The sequence below is a fragment of the Eleginops maclovinus genome, chromosome 11, assembly GCF_036324505.1.
Source record: "Eleginops maclovinus isolate JMC-PN-2008 ecotype Puerto Natales chromosome 11, JC_Emac_rtc_rv5, whole genome shotgun sequence".
Lineage (NCBI taxonomy): Eukaryota > Metazoa > Chordata > Actinopteri > Perciformes > Eleginopidae > Eleginops > Eleginops maclovinus.
Genome location: NC_086359.1, coordinates 19,480,903 through 19,503,889, shown reverse-complemented (window position 1 = coordinate 19,503,889; position 22,987 = coordinate 19,480,903). Strand labels below are relative to the sequence as shown.

Here is a 22,987-nt window from a genome sequence, read left to right as displayed (position 1 = left end):
TGCCAATAAAATAATCAGAGGGGCCTCCCTTCAGTTCTCATGTCACATCAACCAGTTTTTTCAGCAGGAGGGGAGAGAATTTGGGTTACTATGATTGAAGGCTCCCATGAGCAATGCAACTTCTTTCACGGTTGTTGTGATAAATGTTACACATTCCTTACATTTAAGTCTCAAGCCTGGATCTTCGTGTTCATGCAGAACAGTAAGCCCTAAAAACGTTTCTGTCTTTACCCAGACCAGCGTGTGATAAAGGAACCAGAATCCCACAGCTCCTAACTCGCACCGCCTAATTATTAGAAGATTAATGCCTTGCTGTCACCCTGCTGAAAATAAAGCCACCCTCCAAACGGCCAGAAGCGGAGAAGCTGGACTCATCCACGAGGAGGTCAGTGTGGGTATCAACCTCAGAGCGCTTTACTGACCTGTCGCTCCTCTCCTGGAGCGCATTAACCAATCCCAGAGCCCGCACACAGGGATGGATTGGGGCCAGTAAAAGGCTATGCCCTCAGGTGGGTACAGACAGAGATTTATGTGGCCTATAAAAAAAGGCCATTAGGGGACTGGCTGGCATTTTAGGGATGATACCTTAATTTAATCTGCACTAATCAACATACTAAAATGGAAGAGCATCATTTTTTATCACGGCTTGAATGCAGTAAAAGGTGGAATGATGGCGTGTGATAATGGATTCTCCTCCACGCCAAGACAGCATGACAGCTCCTTTGTTCTCCACACTAACCAGGCTGTTACTCCACAAAGAAAATAAAAGCAAACCTGCCAGCAAACAGGTCATCAGCCAAACCAACACAGGGTTTAACACACCTCGGGAAAAAGCCAGACTATAGTTGATTAACGGCTTAATCATCAGTTGTTCTTTTGCTGAGACACTTATGATACATTGTGTCTGGTTCTAGTCTAATTAATGTTCCCAGCCAGCCTCCGTCTCGTCCCACCGTGTCTTAATTAGGTGGCGCTTCAGGATAAAGGAGCGAGGATGAGTCCCCCGTGTACACCCGTACACTCGCGCATCCTCCCAACACGCTGTTAATAACGACGCACAAAAAAAAAGAAGAAAAAGATATGCCCTAAAGTCCGCTTTCCCCGCCCCCTTCCATGATAACATCAAAAGAAAGGAACTCACTTTTATATTCATAATGGGTGTGAGCATGTTGTTAGAAAATTATATAGATTTTAAGACAATGGAAAGACGCATTTTGGAATTCACATCATCGATAAAAGCCAAATAAAACATACAAAAGACTCATGTTAGAAAGTGAAATATAAAGCATGATTCTGTATTGCCTTTAAAATGTATGTGGGTCTTGGTTTGCCAAAGCTACAACGTTGCACCAAGTTTTTATGAAAATCAGGCCAGTCATTTTTCTATAATCCTGGTTGCTGGCAGACAAAGAAAACAACAATCCAAACCAAACCGAAGTCATATGTTTTATTCTGTATTGATATATTGTTTCAAGGACCCACGGGCAGCCTGTCATGCTGCCGCCTCACATGATGGTGATAGATCATTTAACATTATGACCTCTCACCCTCCATCAAATAAGAGTTTACCACCAAGTAGAGGAGGGAGAGGGAAAGGGGATAGCTGATAGGATCTAAGGATCTAAGTTACTCATAAGGTCTGCCAGTCACAGCCTCATAGGAATGAATGAAAGGATGAATGAGACCTTACATAACAGTGAGGGAAAACAGGTTCATAGCTGTAGGGCAAGTTTTAATTCAACTGAACACAAAGTTGCCAAATATGGACGCCATTGACAAGCGTCTTATTTTGGTGTTAAGACATGGAGAGGCATTTACAGAGAGGAGGAGAATCAATCAATCTATACAGGACCGTTCGGGTCAATGCAGTAAAGTCTGGGTTAAGTCTGTAATCCCGGTTTCATCCCGCTCAGAATAAACAGTGGTCAGCCTTTTTCAGGCATCTGTTGAATAATGTAAAGCAAAGGTCAAGCCAAATCTCAACTTGAAATTCTTTGTCCTGCACCCGTTTATTATGCACACAAATTACATCTTAAAATGCTGGCAGTGTGTTCATGATGAAGAGGAGGACTGCTGAATAAAGATGTGCAAACACAGTGATAAAAAAATGACTCTGATATAGCTGTGTGTGCAGAGGTATGCATAGAACAAGAACTGGCTCACATGCTTCTCCTCTATCACAGATTCAAAAAGCATCTGGAGGAGAAAAAAAAGGAAAAGGAAAGGAGCCCTTTTCCTGTGGCAGCACATAAGTCACAATCCACAACCTGCATTTAAACTCTGCCATACCAGGCCTGTGTGAGTGTGTGTGTGTGTGTGTGTGTGTGTGTGTGTGTGTGTGTGTGTGTGTGTGTGTGTGTGTTCCCGCAGATCCCTCAATTCAAGGGTCTTTCAGTCCAACCTGAATGCTTACACTAAATTGACAACAATTGCCCTCCCTGAAGGAATCTCAATCCTATAATAGGATACATTTTCCATCTTATTGTGATCTAAATGTCAAGGTAATTAGGAAACACAAACACGTCTCTCCAACCCTCATGTGCTTAAACTATCTTAACCGACCACCTGTGAATATCAAAAGTTAAACAAAACGACCATGATTCAAATGTAATCAAAAAACATTAAAAGGCCCATAGTTTGTGAGGATTAAGATACTGCAACCAAATGTCTGTTATAAACTATATACTTACAAGTTCAGCCTTACAATGCTAATTGTACTAAAAACCTATATATCATAGACACATGTTTCGAGGTTATCTGACTAATATGACTTAGTGCAGGGGTTTTCAACTGGTTTTGTCCCAGGGACCACCATTCGGACTAGAAAGCAATCCGCGGCCCACTGATGTGCCTGCGCGTGCGCGTGTGTATTTGGTGTTACATGCATAGCTCAATGCATGAAACATGAAAGAGAGGCCACGCAGATTTTATAATAATAAAAGTAGATTTATTAAATTAAATTAAATTAAAGATTATTTTAAAGAAAGAATAAAGAATAATAAAGTGTTGTGCAATTCAGTATTGGGAAAAGTAACTAAAAATGTCATGCAAAGTCAGTCTAGGTGTGTGACAAAACAACAACGGAGAACAAAAATCCAACAACACCGGAGAACCAAAATCCAACAAATGAAGACCAAGGCAGCCTCAACTGCTGGCTGGTCAGGGCTTTTATAACCCAGCCAGGACAGACCTGTCACCAATCACCTGCTGTAGAGACAGAGAGATTGAGAAAAGCAGAGAGAGATTGAGAAAAGCAGGGAGAGAGAACAGGCTTACCATTAACACAGGGCGGGGCCTAAACCCGCCAGGGTCGTAACAGTGAAAACATGGGAGAATTAGGCCTACCTGTCAGTGTGATATCTGGGCGTGGTGAAGTCCACACAGCCTGTCTATTCGTGGCGAAATGGTAGACAGAGACAGTCTCATGTCATTCTCTGGATCAAGCCTAGCCCTGTACTTATTCTTTAAGTACGCCAGTGTAGAAAAACCACTCTCACACAGGTATGTGGTTGGAAAGGGCAAAAGACACCTCATTGCTTTTGCAGCAAGCTGTGGAAATTCTGTCTGGCAACTTATCCAGAATTTAACAAGGGGCTGTGTGTCGTACATATGCCTCCTGACAGAGTCTGTGGACATCTCAATCAGCTTATCCTCTTCCACAGCCGTCAGACTTGACCCTACTGATGCATCGTCACTGAATGGGAGCAGGATCCACTTGCTGTCACGGCGCCACTCTTCCGAATCAGTGAAGTACTTTGCGAATTGACGCACAAGCTTCCTCAAATGCTCACATATAGTGTCGTTGATGTCAGTGCTGTCAGGGTATTCCTCAACTGAAGGAAACATCGCCAAGTTATTGCTCTCCACTCGTTCGATCCACTTTGACATTTTTTTCACAAATGCGTCGAGCTTCTCGTAGAGCTGCATGACGTTTGCATCTCTCCCTTGCATGGAGCTGTTCAACTTGTTCAGCTCTGCAAAAACATCTGTGAGGTACGCCAGCTTAGTTAACCAGTAACTATCGTTGAAATTGGAAGCCAGATCAGAATGCTTCTCGCACAAGAACTCGTAGATAGCTCCGCGTAGTTCAAACACACGGGCGAGCACAGCGCCGCGAGACAGCCAACGCACCTCTGAATGATAAAGGAGAGAGCTGTGTTCACTTCCCAAGTCATGGCATAGGGATGAAAACAGGCGTGTATTCAATGCGTTTCGTTTTATGAAGTTGACCGTCTTGACAACGACATCAAACACACCACTGAGCTCAACACTGAGATCTTTGGAGGCGAGAGCCTCTCTATGAATCAGGCAGTGTGTCCAAATTACCCCCGGAGCCACCCTCCTTACATGCGCAAACAGTCCAGTCTTGCTGCCACTCATGGCTCGGGCCCCATCGCTGCATAATGCAACGCACCTCTGCCACGAGATATTGTGCTCCGTGAAAAAATCGTCCAGTGCTTTAAATATTTCTACACCGGTAGTTCGCCCGGGCAGTGGTTTGCAAAAAAGAAATTCCTCGCACATAGTGCCACTGTCCTCGTATCGCACAAATGTTAACAGTTGCGCATCATTAGTAACATCTGTCGTCTCGTCGATTTGAAGGGAAAACAGAACTGTCTGAAGTTTTGCCATCAGCTGGTCTTTGACATCATTTGCCATTTCCCCAATTCGTCTTCCGATTGTGTTGTCTGACAACGGAATAGTTTTTAATTTGTTGGCACATTCTTCGCTTACCCTAGCTCTGCACATATCTATGGCTGCTGGCAATATAAGCTGCTCTGCAATGGTATGGGGCTTCTTACTTTTTGCAACCCTGAGAGCGACCAGATACGATGCTTTCAGTGCGTTTTCATTTATTTTTGCACTCTTCCTCATGGTAGCCTGCTGTCCTTTGAAATCACGCAACATCTGTTGCATGTACTCAACGGGTTTGGCCTTCAAGTGGACGTGATGCGTCTCCATATGCCGCGTAAGTTTCGACGGCTTCATAGCTTCATTACAGAGAATTGTTGAACATACGAAACACAGTGGTACCTCCTCTCCTGCTCTGTCTGTCGTCACTGTGAATCCATATTTAACATATTCCTCATTGTATTTTCTTTTTCGTCTTTTTTGCGAAGTTGACGCTTCGGAAGCCTGTCCTTGCCCTATCGTGGCGGCCTGTCCCTCTGTCATGGCAGCCTGTCCCTCTGGCACTTTCCTCACTACAAAACGATCCATTGGTGCTAGATATATAGCTAGACTAGTACATATGTAACAAATGTTTGCTGTACTACAACCTATCTTAAAATACTCTCGTCGGCTATGCTTATAAATGTGTGTCAACTTTGCTCGCAAGACTGTACGTAATGAATAATAAGTGAGGTTAGCGACGCAACTCATTACCATTAGCGAATCACAGGCTACCATAGACTGGATAGGCGCAAGGCTACATTCTGTCAGCTTGAATTTCCTTTATATTATTTTAAACATATTTTTCACGATATGTAACGGTATTCTGGAAATGTGTTGAAATATCAAAGCGAATTTATATTTAAAAAAAACAATGGTGAACTGATCAACATAGGCTCTTGTCACGGACCACATGCAATGCCGCCGCGGACCACCAGGGGTCCGCGGACCACCGGTTGAAAACCCCTGACTTAGTGGAATCTGTGCTGAAAATGCCAAAGAGCCATCAGATCGTCTCAGCCAGGGGAGGACAATGCTGAACATGAACACCAGGGGGAGCTACACTGATACTGAAATCTCACAAGCAACCTAGTTAAGATGGAAATACCATATATGAATGATTGGTGGATTTAAATGAGAAATAAGAGATTGTCACACAAAAAGAGAGGAATAGAGAAGATGTGGGAAACGGACTGTTTATCCATCTCAGCAGTGTTTACTTTTGACAGAGAATCTTTCCTTTTGGCGATTACATTGAACAGTATAGTATCCAGGTATCTAATATAATAAGGCTTCCTTGTTTCTTTGCTATGTTGTACAAGTGGATACAACATTTTGACATCAGGAAACACGTAAAAAATTATTTGTATAATCAATGAATCTGCCTGCTATTTTAATGTCATTTCCAATATCTTTTTTGTTGTCAGTTCAAACCCCAGTTTAATTAATAAAAGAAAGAAAACACCTTTAAATCCTTACATTTGAGACTGAAAACAGCATTTTTTTGCATGGAAAATGACTAACGGATTATGATTAAGCGGTTATCAAAATTGTTGGTGATAATAGTTTTCTCCGATACTAATAGCTGCAGCACTACTTTAAAGAATGCATTACTGTATGAAGCATCACATGGATTGGATCTTTTAAAGAAAACAATCATTTAAGGAGAGAAAACCAGCAGACGTTCTTTTATTATATGGATCATTTAATTCTACTATGTGTTGCTATATACTGTGGCTGGTGTCATAAGCAGGTCAGTTTAGCCACCTTTGCTTTTTACGTAGCACTGCATCACTGCCTCTCATGTGGTCAATAGAGGCATCAGATAAGAACAATAGTAACTCTGAACAGAAGACGCACATGGAGAGAGAAACACCGAGCATAAAGGAGAGGCCAGGCAAACAGATGGAAGTGACACAGTGATAAATAAAAGAGAACAAATGATAAAAGAGAGGAAACACAGCTTGTTTGAGCATGTGACGTGTTTGTGTGTGTGTGTGTGTGTGTGTGTGTGTGTGTGTGTGTGTGTGTGTGTGTGTGTGTGTGTGTGTGTGTGTGTGTGTGTCAGCCAGAGACCTTTTGTCTGAGCAGCTTGCTGCGGACGCGGCCCCATAGCTTGGCCCCGGTGTTGCTGTGCCTCTTGAGCACCGGGGTCTGTGGCTGGCTGGACAGATTGTGCTGGTTCTGGTCCACACAGCAGTGCTGCTCCAGGCGCTCACACACCGAGTTCAAGTTTACATCTGACACCATAATCTCCGTCATCCCAAAGCCTTACAATTTCCTCTTACACCAAAACGCAGGTGGAGGGAGAACGCCGCTTACGACAAGGAGATGGATCCCAAAGCAGCCTTTCACTTAGGCAAAGAAAAAAAAAAGAAGGTCTCCAACAGCTGATCGTCAGATATTCAGTTCAAAAAAGACAAGAGTGATAAAAGGGAGGAGGAGATGCTGCCATGGTCCCCTTGACAAGTCTGAGAATAATTCCTGTGAGAGCTTATTCAACAGTCAGCTGCCAACATCTCCGCACTGTGCTATCTGACCACAACGGCAAACAGAAGTAGAGCGCCGGAGCCAGGCAGAGAGAGAGGGAGGGAGAGAGAGAGAGACAGAGAGAGAGAGAGAGAGAGAGAGATCAGGGGAGTGAGTGAGCTCCCGTTGTCACTGAGCAGCCCTGCTTCTCCAGATGTTGAAGGACACACCTCCAGAGAGGGGAGGAGGGAGCAATAAACCGTCAATAAGAAACGAGAGAAGCGGAGGAGAGAGTGAAGGAGGTAGTGAATGCTGCACTGTGTTTTGTTCACAGCTTTGACCCCTTGATAACCTTTCCCAGAGCTGGTCAGCACGCACGGGAGTAAACAGAGGAATGTAATGAAGAGAAAGATGATGTGAAACGGGAAAAGTGACAAATCTGAATATTTGTGGATAAAAACTGGAAAACTTGGAGGCTTTAAAAGCTTTTCCATTGTCAGATGTCAGAGCTCCATTTTCTTTCCACCCATTTCCTCCACATTTTCACCACGCTACTACAGTTCGGATTTCTGCTTGCACAATCCCTTTTTATATCCTGGGAGGCACAGAGCAAATCAACATCTTTATTCAACAGGGCACCCCAGAGCTGGCAGCTCTTAAAAGGCGTATTCCTCTGTATAATGGATCGATATAGGGCAGGGGAGTCTGTGTACGCCTGTCAAATTCCATCTCCATCCGCCGTGTCCCATCCTTTTTGAATTAAAAGGGGGAGAAATATTCTGCTGGGGAAAGGTCACAGACACGAGGACGCATTTTAAAATCTTCCAGACGAGTAACACAGGCAGGCTGCTCTCCTGAATGCTGTGATTCAGAGTCTGTTTCAGGTCCATGTCTGCTGATTGTACACTGATTCATAAAGGGAATCCGATAAGAAAAAAGGAGCACAATTTCCTCGATGTACTGATATGGGGGGACAAAGCTGTGTTTACTATGGCGGCAAGAGAGATGCATTCTAAGTGCGCAGAAAATAAACAAAATATAATTCTCTGCTGACTGTGTCAACCTCAGATATTGATTTAATCAAAAGTGATTTCCAGAGAAACCGTTATTCGATACTAACATCACTAATGATGTTGAATATTGGGACTTTAGATGAGCATTTAATGATTACTCTGATCTATATTCCCTCTAAAACAGCAGATACTAGCAGAAAAATGTGTGAGTGGTTCATTTTATAGCCATGTTGGCTCTGAGCAAGCCTCAGAAATCAGATTCATTTTAGAAGCTGCAAAGATTAGTCGAACAACAGGAAAATAATAGCTAACTTTTGGGTACTCTGATTTCAGCCTCTTTAATAGGGAGGTTTTCAGTTTGCCTCAGTTGTATATAATGATACATTAATATCTTTGAGTTCTGGACTAAAAACAAGAGATTTAAAGACATAAACTTTGACTTTATAAAGTACTTTCCAAAAAATAAATCTGGAAAGCAATCAGAAATGAATCGATACGTTTGAGCCCTTTCATTGTGTCTTCACGGGGCGCGTCAGACAGCAGGAGACAGCCTGTATGTCTGACTTTGTGACCGACAAGACGGGGGGGGGGAGAGACCTCAACCAACCCTTGCCACAGAGTATTTTTAACTCCCAGGGTTCGTAACTATGAGACGTACACTGTCCATGCGTCACAACTTTAAAAGAATGTCTGGGAAAACCATGTTTTGGAAATGGGAGGGGGAAAAACCCACGGGGAGACAGGAGATATTTTGGGTGAGATGACAGAGAAAGGGAATACAGTAATAGATGGGTGTATTTTTACTGCATATATGTTAGCAGTTATATACATTTTGTACCAAGCAGCTGACACATGCATCAAGATGAGCAGAACGGTCCAATAATGGGAGCTTTCCAGTGCAGAGACATGTGGAAGCTACTTTCATTTTTGAATATTTGTCTTTATTATTAATTTGTATATATTGTAATTTCACACAAAAATTCAGATGTTTTAATAATTAGTGAATTGCTATTTGATAGGGTGCACATCAGTGACATTAAATGGTTTTAAAATTACAAAAATATAATTGTATCTCAATTATCTGTGGGACAATTACCCGAAAAATAATAGGTCAAGAAACAGGGCTAATTGATCATTTTGGCTGACCAGGTAAGAGACTTGTCTATACACACATCGTCCTCAGAGCACAGGGCGTCTTCAGAGTAGAAGCAGCGTCTATACTAACGGTTCAACTGGAGTCCAACACTTCACAACACATCACATCAGAAAATCCATAGAGTGAACATACATGCACGTATGCACTTTTCCAGCCGGCGGAACACAAACACGCTCTGTACATGCATACACCCCCTGCTACACCGTTTAATGTAAGCTCATGCACTATTCATTGCATTAAAAACATGGCAACTGTACATGTAGACATGTTAACCCAGAGAACTGTGGGCTCACACTCACTCCACACGCAATAAAGCTGTCCCAGCATTCTGCACAGTTAGCGCACAGTTTGCCAAAACCCAGATCGAAACGTGACTCAAATGCTAATATAATAACAGGATGGCGATGTGCAAGGATAATATTTTCTTAAACTTCTTGGAGGCAAACCATGTCAGCTTTGCGGGGTTTTGCCATGAGTAAGAAGATCAGAGTAAGGAGCCCTTATTTTCAGTAGATAAAAATGTTCTGTTCAGATAAATTAACAGTATGAAAGGATGAACTGTGTGGGGCCTTGAGCTTGGGAGACATGGGAATGATAAAAAAAAAAGGAGGAAAGATGCGAGTAGGAGAGAAGGAGGGAGTCCATTAGGGAAATAAGATTAAAGGTTCTTGCGGGAGTTGGACTACATGAAAGAAAATGAAAAGAGTCATTAGTAAAACTGGTAGCTCTTGAGATGTTTTGTGGGGCCGTGTTTGGTGCTGATGGAACAATCACACCTCAGATCATCAGATAGTGTGGCGTTTAAATGCTCTTTGATTCTGTGGGTCACACCAACTCCCCAATCCTTATTTTATTTATCTTCTAATATACCAATGAGAAAAATGAGAGACCCGAGGACGATCGCACTAGGTGTACAGCGTCGCAAAAAATTGGAGACCACTCCACATTTTTCTTAAATCTTAATCTCTACATGTATGGCAGGTATTCCAGTGTCTGTTGAATTCCAACACAGAGAAATGTTGTCAGTAGTTTATAGAATACAATAAAAACATTTTAAAAACATTTAACTCAAAGACATATCTATAAATAGTAAATCCGAAGAAACTGATTAGGCTGAAGTGGTCTCTTAATTTTTTCCGGAGCTGTATAATTAGTTTTGATTTGTTAGATCCCCATTGTGTTGTTGGTCTGTTTAGAAGGTCGTTCGTTGGTTGAGATAAACCCACATTAAAACGGTGAGGGATCCGACGGTTCCTATGAGTGCCTATGCTCGGACATCCAGACATCATCCTGACTCTCAATTATAGATGTGCTACAGCCGCTCCATATGATCAGAGAGGAGGGGGAGGGTAAAACTAGGTCTTGATTTCTACTCTAAACTCCCTGACAAGCAGTGTGATTCTGTTGATTCTGCGATTCTCCCGGCCTCCTCTTGCATGCTTTAACGCTGCTCTTCCAATCACAGACAACCTTGAAGAGCCCGAGTTGAATTAAAGATCCATCCGGCGCTCCGACATGAATATGGAGCAGCTCTGAGTCCATGCCCGGCTGATATACACGGGATGTACCTGACTCTGCAGTCTGTCTGGTGTTCAAGCATATCCGTCAGCCCCATTGTCTGCACATCCTGGGAAACATCTGCCTGTAAAGGTTTTTTAGTAGACCTTCACTGTTGAGTGTGCGTTTAAGCAGGGCACAATGTTTGTTTTTTTTACTTCACAAGCATTTTAGCCAGTAATTCCATCCTGAGTTATCCTGAATATTTGACAGTAACAAGCACAGCGACTACAGATGTACCAATAGAAAGCTGTGCAATGGCTCTCCTCACAGCAAGCAGGGCCTGGGCTCAGATCCAGATCCCAGCTGGGGTCAGCATGTTCTGCCCTGCCCTGAATAAAATGTATATACTGTACAGTATATATTTCTGGAATATTAAATTGTTACGGAAAGATTTTGACATTGAGGAGCATTCCAACAATAATATTTAAGTGGATACTCAGAGGACACACAGAGACAGTTTGAAAAAAAAAAGCAGAAATGGTAAACCTACAGTACATGCTGCTTGACTCCAGGCTCTAACTCTGGAAAAAAATGTAAATGCTCTGTGGAGTATCATGCTTGATACTCCACAGAGCATTTCAGATTATGATGTTTTAGATTTTGAAATTACTGGTGAGTTGCAGACTAAAGCTCAAATATACAGCTCTGGAAAAAAAAGACCACTCCAAATGTTTCTTAAATCTTCATCTCTGTATGGAACAACAACACAGAGAAAAAAAGGCCAGTAGTTTATAGAATACCATATATAAAAAAATCACTCAAATCAAAGACATACCTATAAGTAATAAAACCAGAGAAACTGATAATGCTGCAGTGGTGTCTTAATTTTTTCTGCAGCTGTATATATATAGATATATATATATATATATATATATATATATATATCTTCTTTTTTCTTTTGCATCTAAGAATGGTCAATCCGTAGGCATTTTTTAAATCAAAGCTAGTATGTTTGCCCCCAAATCAAACTTTCTGTTAAAGGCAACTTTATTATCAATAAGGGTGAATACATAGTGGTTTGTTGTTGTTTATTCAACCCACTGTTCAAGCACGAACAGGATTAACAGTAACTTTCTGTTCATGTCGGTTTAAAACTGCGGCGCTGACTCTGAAAGTGTCAGTATATTCAAATTGTAACAATAAATTACTGTAATGGAGGAACAAAGGTGATCATTTGGGACTTGGGTATCAAAATAGTGATGAAATTAAAAAGACAGGGGAAGCAGCCTAAGGCTTATTTGACTTACTCATCAAAAATGACAAAGTGCTGTTTTTTCAATATGTGCGTCATGTGGCTGACATGATGGGGGGGTGACTCGGATAGCTGCAAGCTGCGTTGTGAGCGGATAATTCAATCTGATTTGATTCAAACAGTCTCCATAAGTATGTTTACTGGGTGACCCACTCCACATCTTTGATCTCTCCTGCTACACTCAGTCAAGGGTGAGGGAAAAGAGGGGGAAATAGGAGGTGTGTGTGTTTGTGTGTTTGTGTGTGTGTGTGTGTGTGTGTGTGTGTGTGTGTGTGTGTGTGTGTGTGTGTGTATGTGTGTGTGTGTGTGTGTGTGTGTGTGTGTGTGTGTGTGTGTGTGTGTGTGTGTGTGAAGGGTGTTTTCGAAGGATGGTCCTTGAGGGTACAGTGGAAGTGCTAAAATGGGAGTGCAGAGGCGGGAGGGGTTTTGGCAGGGTGGGAAATCACAGCCTTAGGGTGTTCTGCAGATTATTCCTGCTTCCCTTTCATCTGATCCATCAGAGGGGAGGGGGGGCATCTTCCTCAGATTAACCGCTCCATCACTTATTAAGCACTTTGGAACAAAAGTGGTGATTGGAGAGCAACGGGGGGAGAGAGGAATCTGTTGTTGGGTGTGGTCGGGATGAGAAGAGGAGTGTGTGTGTGTGTGTGTGTGTGTGTGTGTGTGTGTGTGTGTGTGGTGTGTGTGTGTGTGTGTGTGTGTCCTCTCAGACACGGTGGGAAAACAAAGGATATAAAAAGGAAATTGAAAGCCTTTACATTTTGTTTGTGGTAGTATGATCAACAGAAAACATTTTCTATTTTGTTCCCTTCACTTTTTGAGTCTGATCGGTACATTTGTATGCAGGTGAGCACTGAGAACCGGAAACAAAAACTGAGCAAGAGGAAACAAAGCAGAAAGAGTGGTGGAGTAGAGCAATGCAAGAGCAAATACTGGCACAGTAACCAACCTCCTTCCTTAACAAAAAACGATGAGGTCATGCCCTGTTCTCTTTATTGTTATTCATGGTCTTACACCTCATTGCTTGTAATGGCTATTTGTTTTGTGACTTGCTTCTCTTTGATTGTAAATTCTTAATTTTTGATTTCAGTCATTTCTACATGAAGGAATGAGTCAAAATAAAATATGTTGTTCACCAAACTTGAAAAAAAAAATGTCTCAAATAAAACTGATCCAGTCATCTCAATCTTTAAATACACGACAAGCCGATCTGAAACTCAAGTTTACTTATAACAATAGCTCAAAATAAAGTTATGCTTTTTAAGAAAAATAATTTTCAAAGTTTAGATTTCATAATTCATGAAGCACTATCAAATCTAGCCGCATGAAGGAGAGGAGATTGTGATAGGGGAAGCCATCAGTGCAGCGTTCAAGTATTTTTTAATGGTGCTCGCTGTTTGCTGTATGGGTTTTAAGATAACATTTTCAGTCGCAATTAAACGTTGCATCAGTTCAATCCGTCTAAGCAGGCAAAGGTGTCCTTGATCTCTCGGTCTGAAGTCCTCTTTCAAGTACACAGAACAAAAAATGCAAGCCTTGAATTAAACTCTCAAGTTCTAAGCATTTTAAGATAAGATCAATCTTGTAGACATGAGTCTCTATCCAAATAATATTTTTCAGGGGGCGCAAACAACACATTCCTTCACATAAATAATTCACATTTTTAAGTAAATAGGTAAGGAAGATTAGTGCAAGTGTTACTGTTAGCGGTAAAGAGTTAAAGAGGGATGACTGGTAGAAGCCTGTGTTACATCCGGACAGTGTGACCCAGTTCCAGAGATGAGGAGAGTGGATACCTCACAGGACGCCGCTGACCTGCATGAATAATTTACTCTAAAGTGTAAACCCACGGCTGACTGGACACAGTCACCTAAGATTACATGTGCCGGGAGAAGGAGGAGAGAGGAGGAGATGATAATATGATCTGGAATCACATGAGGTGAGATGGGAAAGTGTTACGCAACTGGTTGTAAATGGTTTTCCCTCAGTGGTTAAAGTGAAAATCAAAGTCAAACACTGTCTTAGTTGCCAACTTCCCTGATTTAAAACCAACTCAATGCTCCGACAGTTTAAGAAAATATTTGGGAGGTGTGTTCTTGAAAGTACTGTAGATTTCTTTCTAGAAAACTCTAGGCAAGGTTTTAAAGCTAAACTGACAGCAGAAAATTAGCTCATGCTGTCTCCAGACACACCAAGCGTTAAATGGAGTATCGTCGTCCCAGTCAAGCAAATAATCATCCCGAAAAACTATTAGGAGTCGGATGGTGGGTATTGGACAGAGGCTGGCTAGTTAACTTCTCCTGCCTCCAGTCCTTATGCTAAGCTAAGCTAAGCTAAGCTAACTGGTTGTGGCTGTACTGCACACTCAGTTTTCAGTCATGAAAGTGGTATTAATCAAACTCTCTGCAATTTTTGTTTTATCTTTGAGCAACGCTACATAATAATAATGCACGGCATGGCGTAGGATTGACTCAAATAACAGGCAAAACAACAAGAGCAGGCCCAATTGAGAGACATGAAAAAATTGTTTTCCGGGCTTTCATCTTTAAAGGGTTTTCTTTTCCCTCAAAATGCCGTCAGCTATTCTGCTAACTAATTCACAATATCATCCACACAGTCCCAGCCACACAAAAAAAATCAGTTTAGGGTCAAAACCTCATTAGCAGGTGATGAAGCCTTCAACTTGAAGATGGAAATCAATCATTTAATCAATGGTGACTCTACCTCCTTTGTCTGCTGCCAGTACCGTGATGATTGTGTTGCTATGACGGCCAGTCTCTGTGTAACAGTGTTAGCCCGGTAAACACCTCTTGGCTTTTGAAGAGCAGCAGTGGTTAAACGTTTTTTCTCTGATGTATCCAACCTCTCTCTAAGTCTCTTCTTTTATTTCTTCTACTTTAATCCTCCATCCTTTTCCTTTCAATTCAGAGATAAAAACGATACAAAGTGTTTTTTTTCATCTAATGATCTTACCAAGCACCCAGAGGCCGGATTACTGAGGCTGGATCTCGATGGCTTCTGTCTAACCAGTGCTTACCTGCTTTATAGGTTATACTGGAGGGAGATGAGAAGATATGAGAGATGCTATCAACCCAAACAACTCCTCTGCAGCTCCTGGAACACACACCTACAGCGCACATCCCTCTCGCGGCTATTATACAATGCACATTACATAATTCATACAATTTGTGACTCTGTGAAACAGACTTCTGAGGCGCCCTCCCTCACAAACACCCACACAGCTCTTTGAAAGCAGCACCAGCAGCGGGAACAGGTACCACAGTCTAGGAGCTGGCTGGCAAACCACCCCCCCCCCGCCGGATCAACACATTTTATTATTCTGCCGGGGACGTTTAAAAAAAAAGTCATCTGAGAAACACTCAGATCTGGAGAGAACAGTGTTTATCCCTCAAACGGGTGCATTTCAGCTTACTTCAGCACGTGGAAGTGGCCAATTGTGCTTTATTTAAGTTTTGTTTAATAAGAGAAAATGTATAGGTGAATACATTGACGTTAGCATAAACATTTTGATCATAATGTCCTACCTAAAGCTGTGTTTTCAAGGTACACACAAACTATTCTTGTCCACAAACATTCCAATTAGTGTGGAAAAAAAAGGGCAGAAGATCAATGCTTTGATCCCTGACACGTCACATGTGCCATCAGTCTGCTCTAACACCAGAGCTGGATCCGGCATGAGGCCATAAACACTAGCTCACAGCACTGGCAATGACCTCATCTTTTACACAGCTGACAAGTTCCAAACATCCCTGCATGAAGCCTGAAGGGACTTTAGAAACATTTCCTCCACATGAAAACAATTACATCATTACTAGCCTCATTTGTGGAGGCATAAGGGGTGAGGTCGCAGGTCAGAGTTCATGAAGAGCTTTGTTATTGTGTCTTTGAAAGGGTTGAACTGCGTGGAATTCCACTTGTAACCATTATCGTTGTATGTTTACATCGTTTATTCATTACAGTGTATGTCGCATATCTGCCAAGTGAGGAATGTTTGGTTCAGCTCTAACATTTGTAAAGCAGAACTGGTAAAAACAAGGCATTATAAGCTATGATTGCACACTGTAAAAGCATAAACAAAATGCAAAACATGATTTAATAAACCCTCAGTTTTGGACTTTCAGGAGTAGGAGGGGTAACTGATCAAAATAAAAACAAATTAGATAAGGGTCTTTTGCGGAAAGTTCCCCAGCCCAGATCGCAGTCCAAACAGGAAATGGGCATCCTGTCCCCCTCGCCCTGGGACAGGAAGTCATAAAGCAGGATCAAACCCCTGGCACTGTTCCCAATCCTGCCATATGAAGAGCGTATGCCAAGGGAAGTCATAGACTAAACAACAACCAAATGTATAAAATACAATGAATTCCCTGGGTGTAGATTCTGTACATGAAGATAACAATCCTCACTGATCAGTCGGGAGTCACCACAGTATTACACTACCTGACTACCTTTACATTAAACATGGAGAGCCTTTGTACCACTCTGATAAGTGGAGTGGAAGGAATGTGGAAAGGTCACATGCTGAGATGTGAAGTGATGGAAAACTAACACTCGAGCACGCAGGTATGAGCCATGACCTGAATTTAGTGAGCCAAACACTTTCTAAGAAAAGTCACAGCCAAAAATCAAGATAATCATGCAAAACCTGAATAGTATTTAAGGGATTTTTTGTGTCGTAAGACCCTTTAAATATCACAGAAGAATCAGCTTTTCTGGACATGGTTAACTACATCAGCGTGTATTAAGGTTAAAGGTTACTATTTAAATATATGGCAGCAGACTAAAATTATTAATTTATGGACCTAGCATTCACTTTAAATCTCCCTACAAGCCAACGGCGCACTTTCAATATGTTAGTTTCCCCTAGCCAGCAGTTTTCATGTCCTCTCCTTTTTTCAGTGTCTAACAGGGACATTCAGTCTGTGTGGCTGGGGGCTTTCTCTCTTGAATCACCCGTGAACACCACAGGAGTCAAGCAGATGCCCCTGCAACACTCTAGCGTGCAAAAACTGCATGCAGAACCCCAAAAATAACAGCTGCAGTACCTCAAGCTACTGATTAAGTGTCAGCCACTGTTTCTTCTGCATATGGTGAAGAGGAATCAAAAGCTAAACACTAGCCAAAGGTTTGTAGAATTGGTATATTATAGTATTCCTTCATGAGTGTTAGAGACAGCTTGCTGAGGCATACACACACTGATATAAAAGGAACTTCAACAAAGACTGTAGGGCTCAAGGACTAAAAGGAGCCCTTCGAATGAGTACACAGTACACACAGCTGGCAGACAGCAGGGCTGAGGCTCCTCTTTCAAAATATTGGAATTTTCAAGAGGAATGAACCATAAAATGGAAACATGACTGGAAAATAAGAGGGAAAATATGGATACCTTTCATGACCATGATAGTCAAACCCTTTGTTTGTTTGGATTTCTGCCCTTTCTCCCATCTCAGGAAAGGCAACCTTCCCTGGTCATGAACATCATTAGATCTGAACCACTTCTGCTGATACATTCATTGGATTGTGGATGTTTTGCAAAGCTTCTCCTGAGGTTACAGAACGGAAACCCAGGATGTCAGTAATCCCTCCGACACACTATGCTTCATACGGATGCTTCTGGAGAAGACGTTTAGGGTGGAACGTTATACAGTAAACAGGACGTAGTAAGGAAGTGTGGTGAACACTTTGAAACACAAGCAACCATCAGTACTGCTAAATTGTTTGTCCAAGATCCATTCCATTATTCCTACAAACTTTACTGACACTGCTCCATAGCCGACCTCTGACCATCCAACTTTTACAAAGCCCAAGCAGCCACACTTCAGCATATAACAAGGGACGAAAACTTAACCTCAAACAGGCCCCCCTGCAGAACAACCCTCCTGTATAATGAGGTGCAGAACCACAGTGGGCAAATACTCAATCTCAGACCCCAGCGATGGCCATGTGGAAAGCATCAAGGTTCCAGCACAATCATCTCTAACGTCTAAACAATAAGCCCAACAAAGTGGCATTTGAGTAAACACTAAAGCTTCATAACTGTCAAATCAGATTCCCCAGGGTTCATAACTGAAGCATCCCGGAGCAAACATCAGCTCAGAATGAAATCCATCACATCTTAGTATGAATGGCTCTGGTCCCCTGACCGACCACTTGAAAGCCAGAACGGGCTCTCCATGCTGGGACACAGAGTGTTGCTGAGGCCCATTTACTTTAATATGGGCCAAAAGGCCGCCAACAACAACAGGAGGAAGAGCGATGCAGAGAGGGGAAAAGTATTGTGGTCTCACTTGGGGTTTTGGGGATAAAAAATAAGACAGTTGCATGTGGCGGTCAGAGAATTGGATTGGGCATGGATATGAAATCTGATTAAAATAAGAAGGCTCAGACAACGAGGGGTGTCTCTGTAGAGCAGCCAACCAGTCAACACAGCACCAAGGAGGACAGCATGGAGGGATAAGAGAAGTAGTTTGACATTTATGGGACAGCCTTACTGGATTTTTTGCAATTGAGATACATATTGTCAAAATCAAATCCAGTTTGGTTAGCTTAGCTTAGGATAACGACTACAGGAAGTCAGTATGCAAAGCTGAGAAATAGCCCAACAAAAAAACACTTTGTTGTGCGACATACACAAACAACATATAACGCTTTAGTTAGGGAGCTTTAGAGGTTGTATTATTTTGTTACCTTTGGACCGAACCAAGCTAGCTGTTTCCCCCTGTTTGCAGTATGTATGCTAAGCTAAAATAACTGCTTGTTGGCTAAAGTAAAGGAATGGATTTGACTCTATTTTGGTTAAGTGTTAGTTATGTTTAGACCAAAAGCAATGGGGTTAGTGATAGAAAGGTGTGTTAATGTTTTGGTTCATACATTTTAAGTTTTTCCGACTATTGTAATAATAACCCCTTTGTTAAAGTTAGAGAACAACCTTAAAAATAAATCGATTTTGAAGTCCAACGTTTTATTTACCCAATAATCTACCAGGTTGTCAATGCAATATACAAGAGGGGATACAACTTTAGATGATGTATTGTATTAATTAAATACCAGCTTAAAACAATAGGTAAACCCTGGTTATTGATCAAACAGAACAGAACAGAAACATGTCCAGGCACTGACATACCCAGGGCTATCATCAACTGACCACAAAGCAATTGACAGACCCCAGACACTCCTGGAGATGAGCCTCTCTGCGCGGGCAGGCAGAGACAGGCGTGTAATGAGCTTTGCCCCACAGAGAGTCGGACTGGGACCGTGATGAGAGGGATGAGGTGAATCTTTTTCCCCAACGCCATCGGTCGCCTTTAAATCCACAGCGTGAGAGCAGCTAGGGCATGTGAAGTTTATGTGTGAATTAGAAGAAAGGATTACTGCCCTGCACCAAGGGGGAAAACTGAATTCAATTTGGAATTTGTTGGTCAGCTAGCAGTAGCCCCAGAGTGAGAGTGGATATTAGCTCACACACAGCAGGGTGACAAAGAAAGCGGAGTTTTAACGCAGAGGCTACTCGTCATTATTAATGACACCTTCTAGCTTCTCTGTGTTCTCCAACCTCCACATTATTATTATCTTCAAGTCTCCAAAGCCACTGCACAGCTGAAACAATAAAGAGTTACTGGGAAATGTTAGTATCTGATCCCGTTTGGTGAAAAACTGAAGCTCTTACGGCTGGACTGAAAGGCCCTCATCACCTCTCACGCTTTTATCTGTAGACCTCGACAGCCTCCGTGTTCAAATATGACACTTTTGTCCTTTAGACTGTTTCCAATTATTTCCCCAACCCTGGCTCTTCCACGAGACAAAGGGCGCTGGTAATATTCACGATGTCTCTCTGGAGAGTCTCTTAATTTTTCAGGCTGTGATGAGATCCTTTGTTCCCACTTTAACTCTCAGCATCACATAATTGGCCACCATCTGGGGCTCTGGTTCCTCCTCCATCTCCCTTTCTTCTGGGTCTCGCTAACCGCGCTCTCCACGTGTGCTGCATATGCATGTCCATGTTCATCGTAGGAAATCATGCATCTGTTGTCAATCCCATACACTTCCCTTAACATTATGTAATGTTATAATGAGGACCAATTACAAAGGCTGCTTCCCCTAGACATCTCTGAGCTGTGTGTTTGTATTTTCAAATGTAAAAAATAGCAAAAAACATATCTGTTGGCCTTTCATTTTTTTTTTTTTTTTTACTGGGTCCTTAGTCATCCAAACGCTACTGCAGAGCTTTATTTGCTTTGCTCTTCCTACACGGTTCAAGGTTCACTTTTTATCCTTGGCTGAATCAAAAGTCTGTCCAACGCCTCTGATTTGTACCGAGTCCAGCAGCTGACTTTTGAGAGTACATTCCACTTCCTCATGTTTTTTCCTCCTAGTCAAGATCATTTGAGTCTATGTTAAAAACAAAAGAACAAAAGCATCAAGCTGGATGACAAATATAAATCAAATGTGCCTGTGTTGTCTGCGCACTGACACAGAAACTAGCTTTGACAGATCAGCGGCTTTTCCTATTCCACTCACAAAGAGAAAAAGCAGTGAGCATCTGCACGTTTGCATGATCTAAGAAAGCTTAAAAGGAGTGTGTGTAGTTATTTAGGGCATGCGTATCCCAAGTGGTTGGCAGGCCGTGGATGTTTTAAGTGGGAACAAAGGCTGTCTAAGTGAAGGTTGTGATGGAGGAGCTTTTCTATGTGGGAAGAAGACAGGGAAAGACTGAAAATCCATCAAAACACGGCTATCAGCACCAATGATCAAGGATCGTGTGATGAGGAAGTCGGCTTAATTGGGACTCATCAATAAGATAGAACCCGCATACGCTCAAATACAGAGAGAATATGAGGGATGAACCTCATTCAAAAACATAAAGAATAAAATAAGCGGGTTTATGAGGAAAAAGCAATAAGATCATGGATGCTCTTTGTTACTGGATGGTTGTACCCCATCCATCCACAACCCCTACCCCAACACACACACACACACACACACACACACACACACACACACACACACACAGCCAGACAAAGGAAACACAGGCTAATAAACACTAGGTAATGCAGCAGACTGAAGTTATTGATATCATTTCAAATGTATTAGCCCATCACCCAAATGTGTGTGTATGCGAGTCTGGTTTGTCCCCAGGGGGGCTGAACACATGCAGCAGAGTCCCATCTGTTAATGTTGTTGACAGCTATGAGTGTGTGTGTGTGTGTGTGTGTGTGTGTGTGTGTGTGTGTGTGTGTGTGTGTGTGTGTGTGTGTGTGTGTGTGTGTGTGTGTGTGTGTGTGTGTGTGGCCGCAGGGGGTGTGTAGTGTGGAACATGACAGATCACAGCCCTAAATGACAGGGGGGGCTGAAACAAAATAGATGACACCATGTATTAGACACTCATTTATATGAATACCTACACACTGAGGCATGAATACACACACACACACACACACACACACACACACACACACACACACACACACACACACACACACACACACACACACACACACACACACACACACACACACACACACACACACACACACACACACACACACACACACACACACACACACACACACACACACACACACACACCCTCATTAAAACCTTAGAGCTCCATGTTCAAAACAAATACTACATAACAGCCCTGCATGCCCTGGAGGCGAGACATTTTTTAAAGCAGAAAATACATAGAAAAAAAACAATTAGCTAGGAGCCAGGAGAAATGGAAAGCAAAGTAAAGTAAAAATAATTATGTTCCAATTTGTGTTAATTATGTGCTGCACTTCTTTGGTTTTTATTCAGAAAATAGACCAAAAACAATAAGAAATATCTCAACTTTTAACGGAAACATCCCGCATCTGCTTACAAATCCATTTCTATTGGCTCTTTCTTCACTGTTTATACATACCGTAAATGAAACTAAATGCACTCACCAGGCTATATTTCAATGTTGTGACATTCAATGTTGTGACATTGAAATATAAGTTTTGATCGAGTGCTGAGAAGTGAGATCAGGGTTTGAGGCTTTGCACTTTCTGATCCGGCTGAGTGCCGCTAGTCCACATGTTTCACCGCTAATTCTCTAGATGGCCAGCCTGCAATTAGCCCAAACAACTGCACTTTCACCGATAAAGCCTTCACGTAGCATGTAAATGTCAAACTTTGCATCTAATGCTTCATGTAGAGGAAAGCGCTTCATCTCCTAAGTAAGAATGAGAGTGCATTTAGATGCTCTCCCTCAAACTTTACAACCCCACTGCACCCGTATTTTTTAACAGTTACTCCGGGCTAATGCGTGCACCCCCTGTTCAGCTATAAGAGCTGCCAGGAACAAACAGCTCCATCACCCCCTTTGTCTTTTTACTACTGATGCCCAATTTTCTCTGGTTGCCATTATCTCCATTTAAAACGATCACTTACTGCTTATGGACGCCCAGCAAAACTGCTCCAATGAAGGGGGGTTGACATGAGCTCACGCTAGAACAAGAAAACAAAAAAAACAACCTCCAGCAGTGTAGAGGTGGGTTAGGGGATGATGGGAGGAAAAATTCAAGAGGTTGAGGTGGTGTCCCTTTGCTGGGGAGATTGCTGAAGATGGTGACTCATGAGGAATAATAAGCTCATCTAATGAGCTGCGTACAGTACGGGACACAGCAGAGAACATCTAGTTCCTTTTATAGATTCACGGCATGAAAAATTGCAACAATGTGAGAAGGACATGGAAATGATGAATCATATTGTCAATGTCAGCATCATGTGGTCGTGAATTCTTCATTCTACAACTTGTGCCCCCCACATTGCCTGTGTTAGATTGGTACAGTTAGCGATTAGCAATTTCCCGTTAGGGTGTACCCC

The 22,987-nt window shown here is 42.2% G+C and overlaps 2 protein-coding genes across 2 annotated transcripts in view; both read right to left on the bottom strand.

Annotated features, from left to right (window-relative positions):
* The window catches only part of abr (ABR activator of RhoGEF and GTPase), a 133,835-nt gene that overhangs the window by 12,260 nt on the left and 98,588 nt on the right, over positions 1–22,987 (bottom strand).
* On the bottom strand, positions 2,772–5,645 carry LOC134871681 (protein FAM200A-like). Its single transcript, XM_063894497.1, has 2 exons — positions 3,346–5,645; positions 2,772–3,207 (listed from the first exon to the last, which is right to left on the bottom strand). Exon 1 carries the CDS (start codon positions 5,407–5,409, stop codon positions 3,349–3,351), a length of 2,061 nt encoding a protein of 686 aa, XP_063750567.1. The 5' UTR covers positions 5,410–5,645; the 3' UTR covers positions 2,772–3,207; positions 3,346–3,348.

Excerpts from the sequence above, each read along its gene's own strand:
- LOC134871681 (XM_063894497.1), bottom strand. The coding sequence starts at position 5,409 with ATGGTAGCCTGTGATTCGCTAATGGTAATGAGTTGCGTCGCTAACCTC.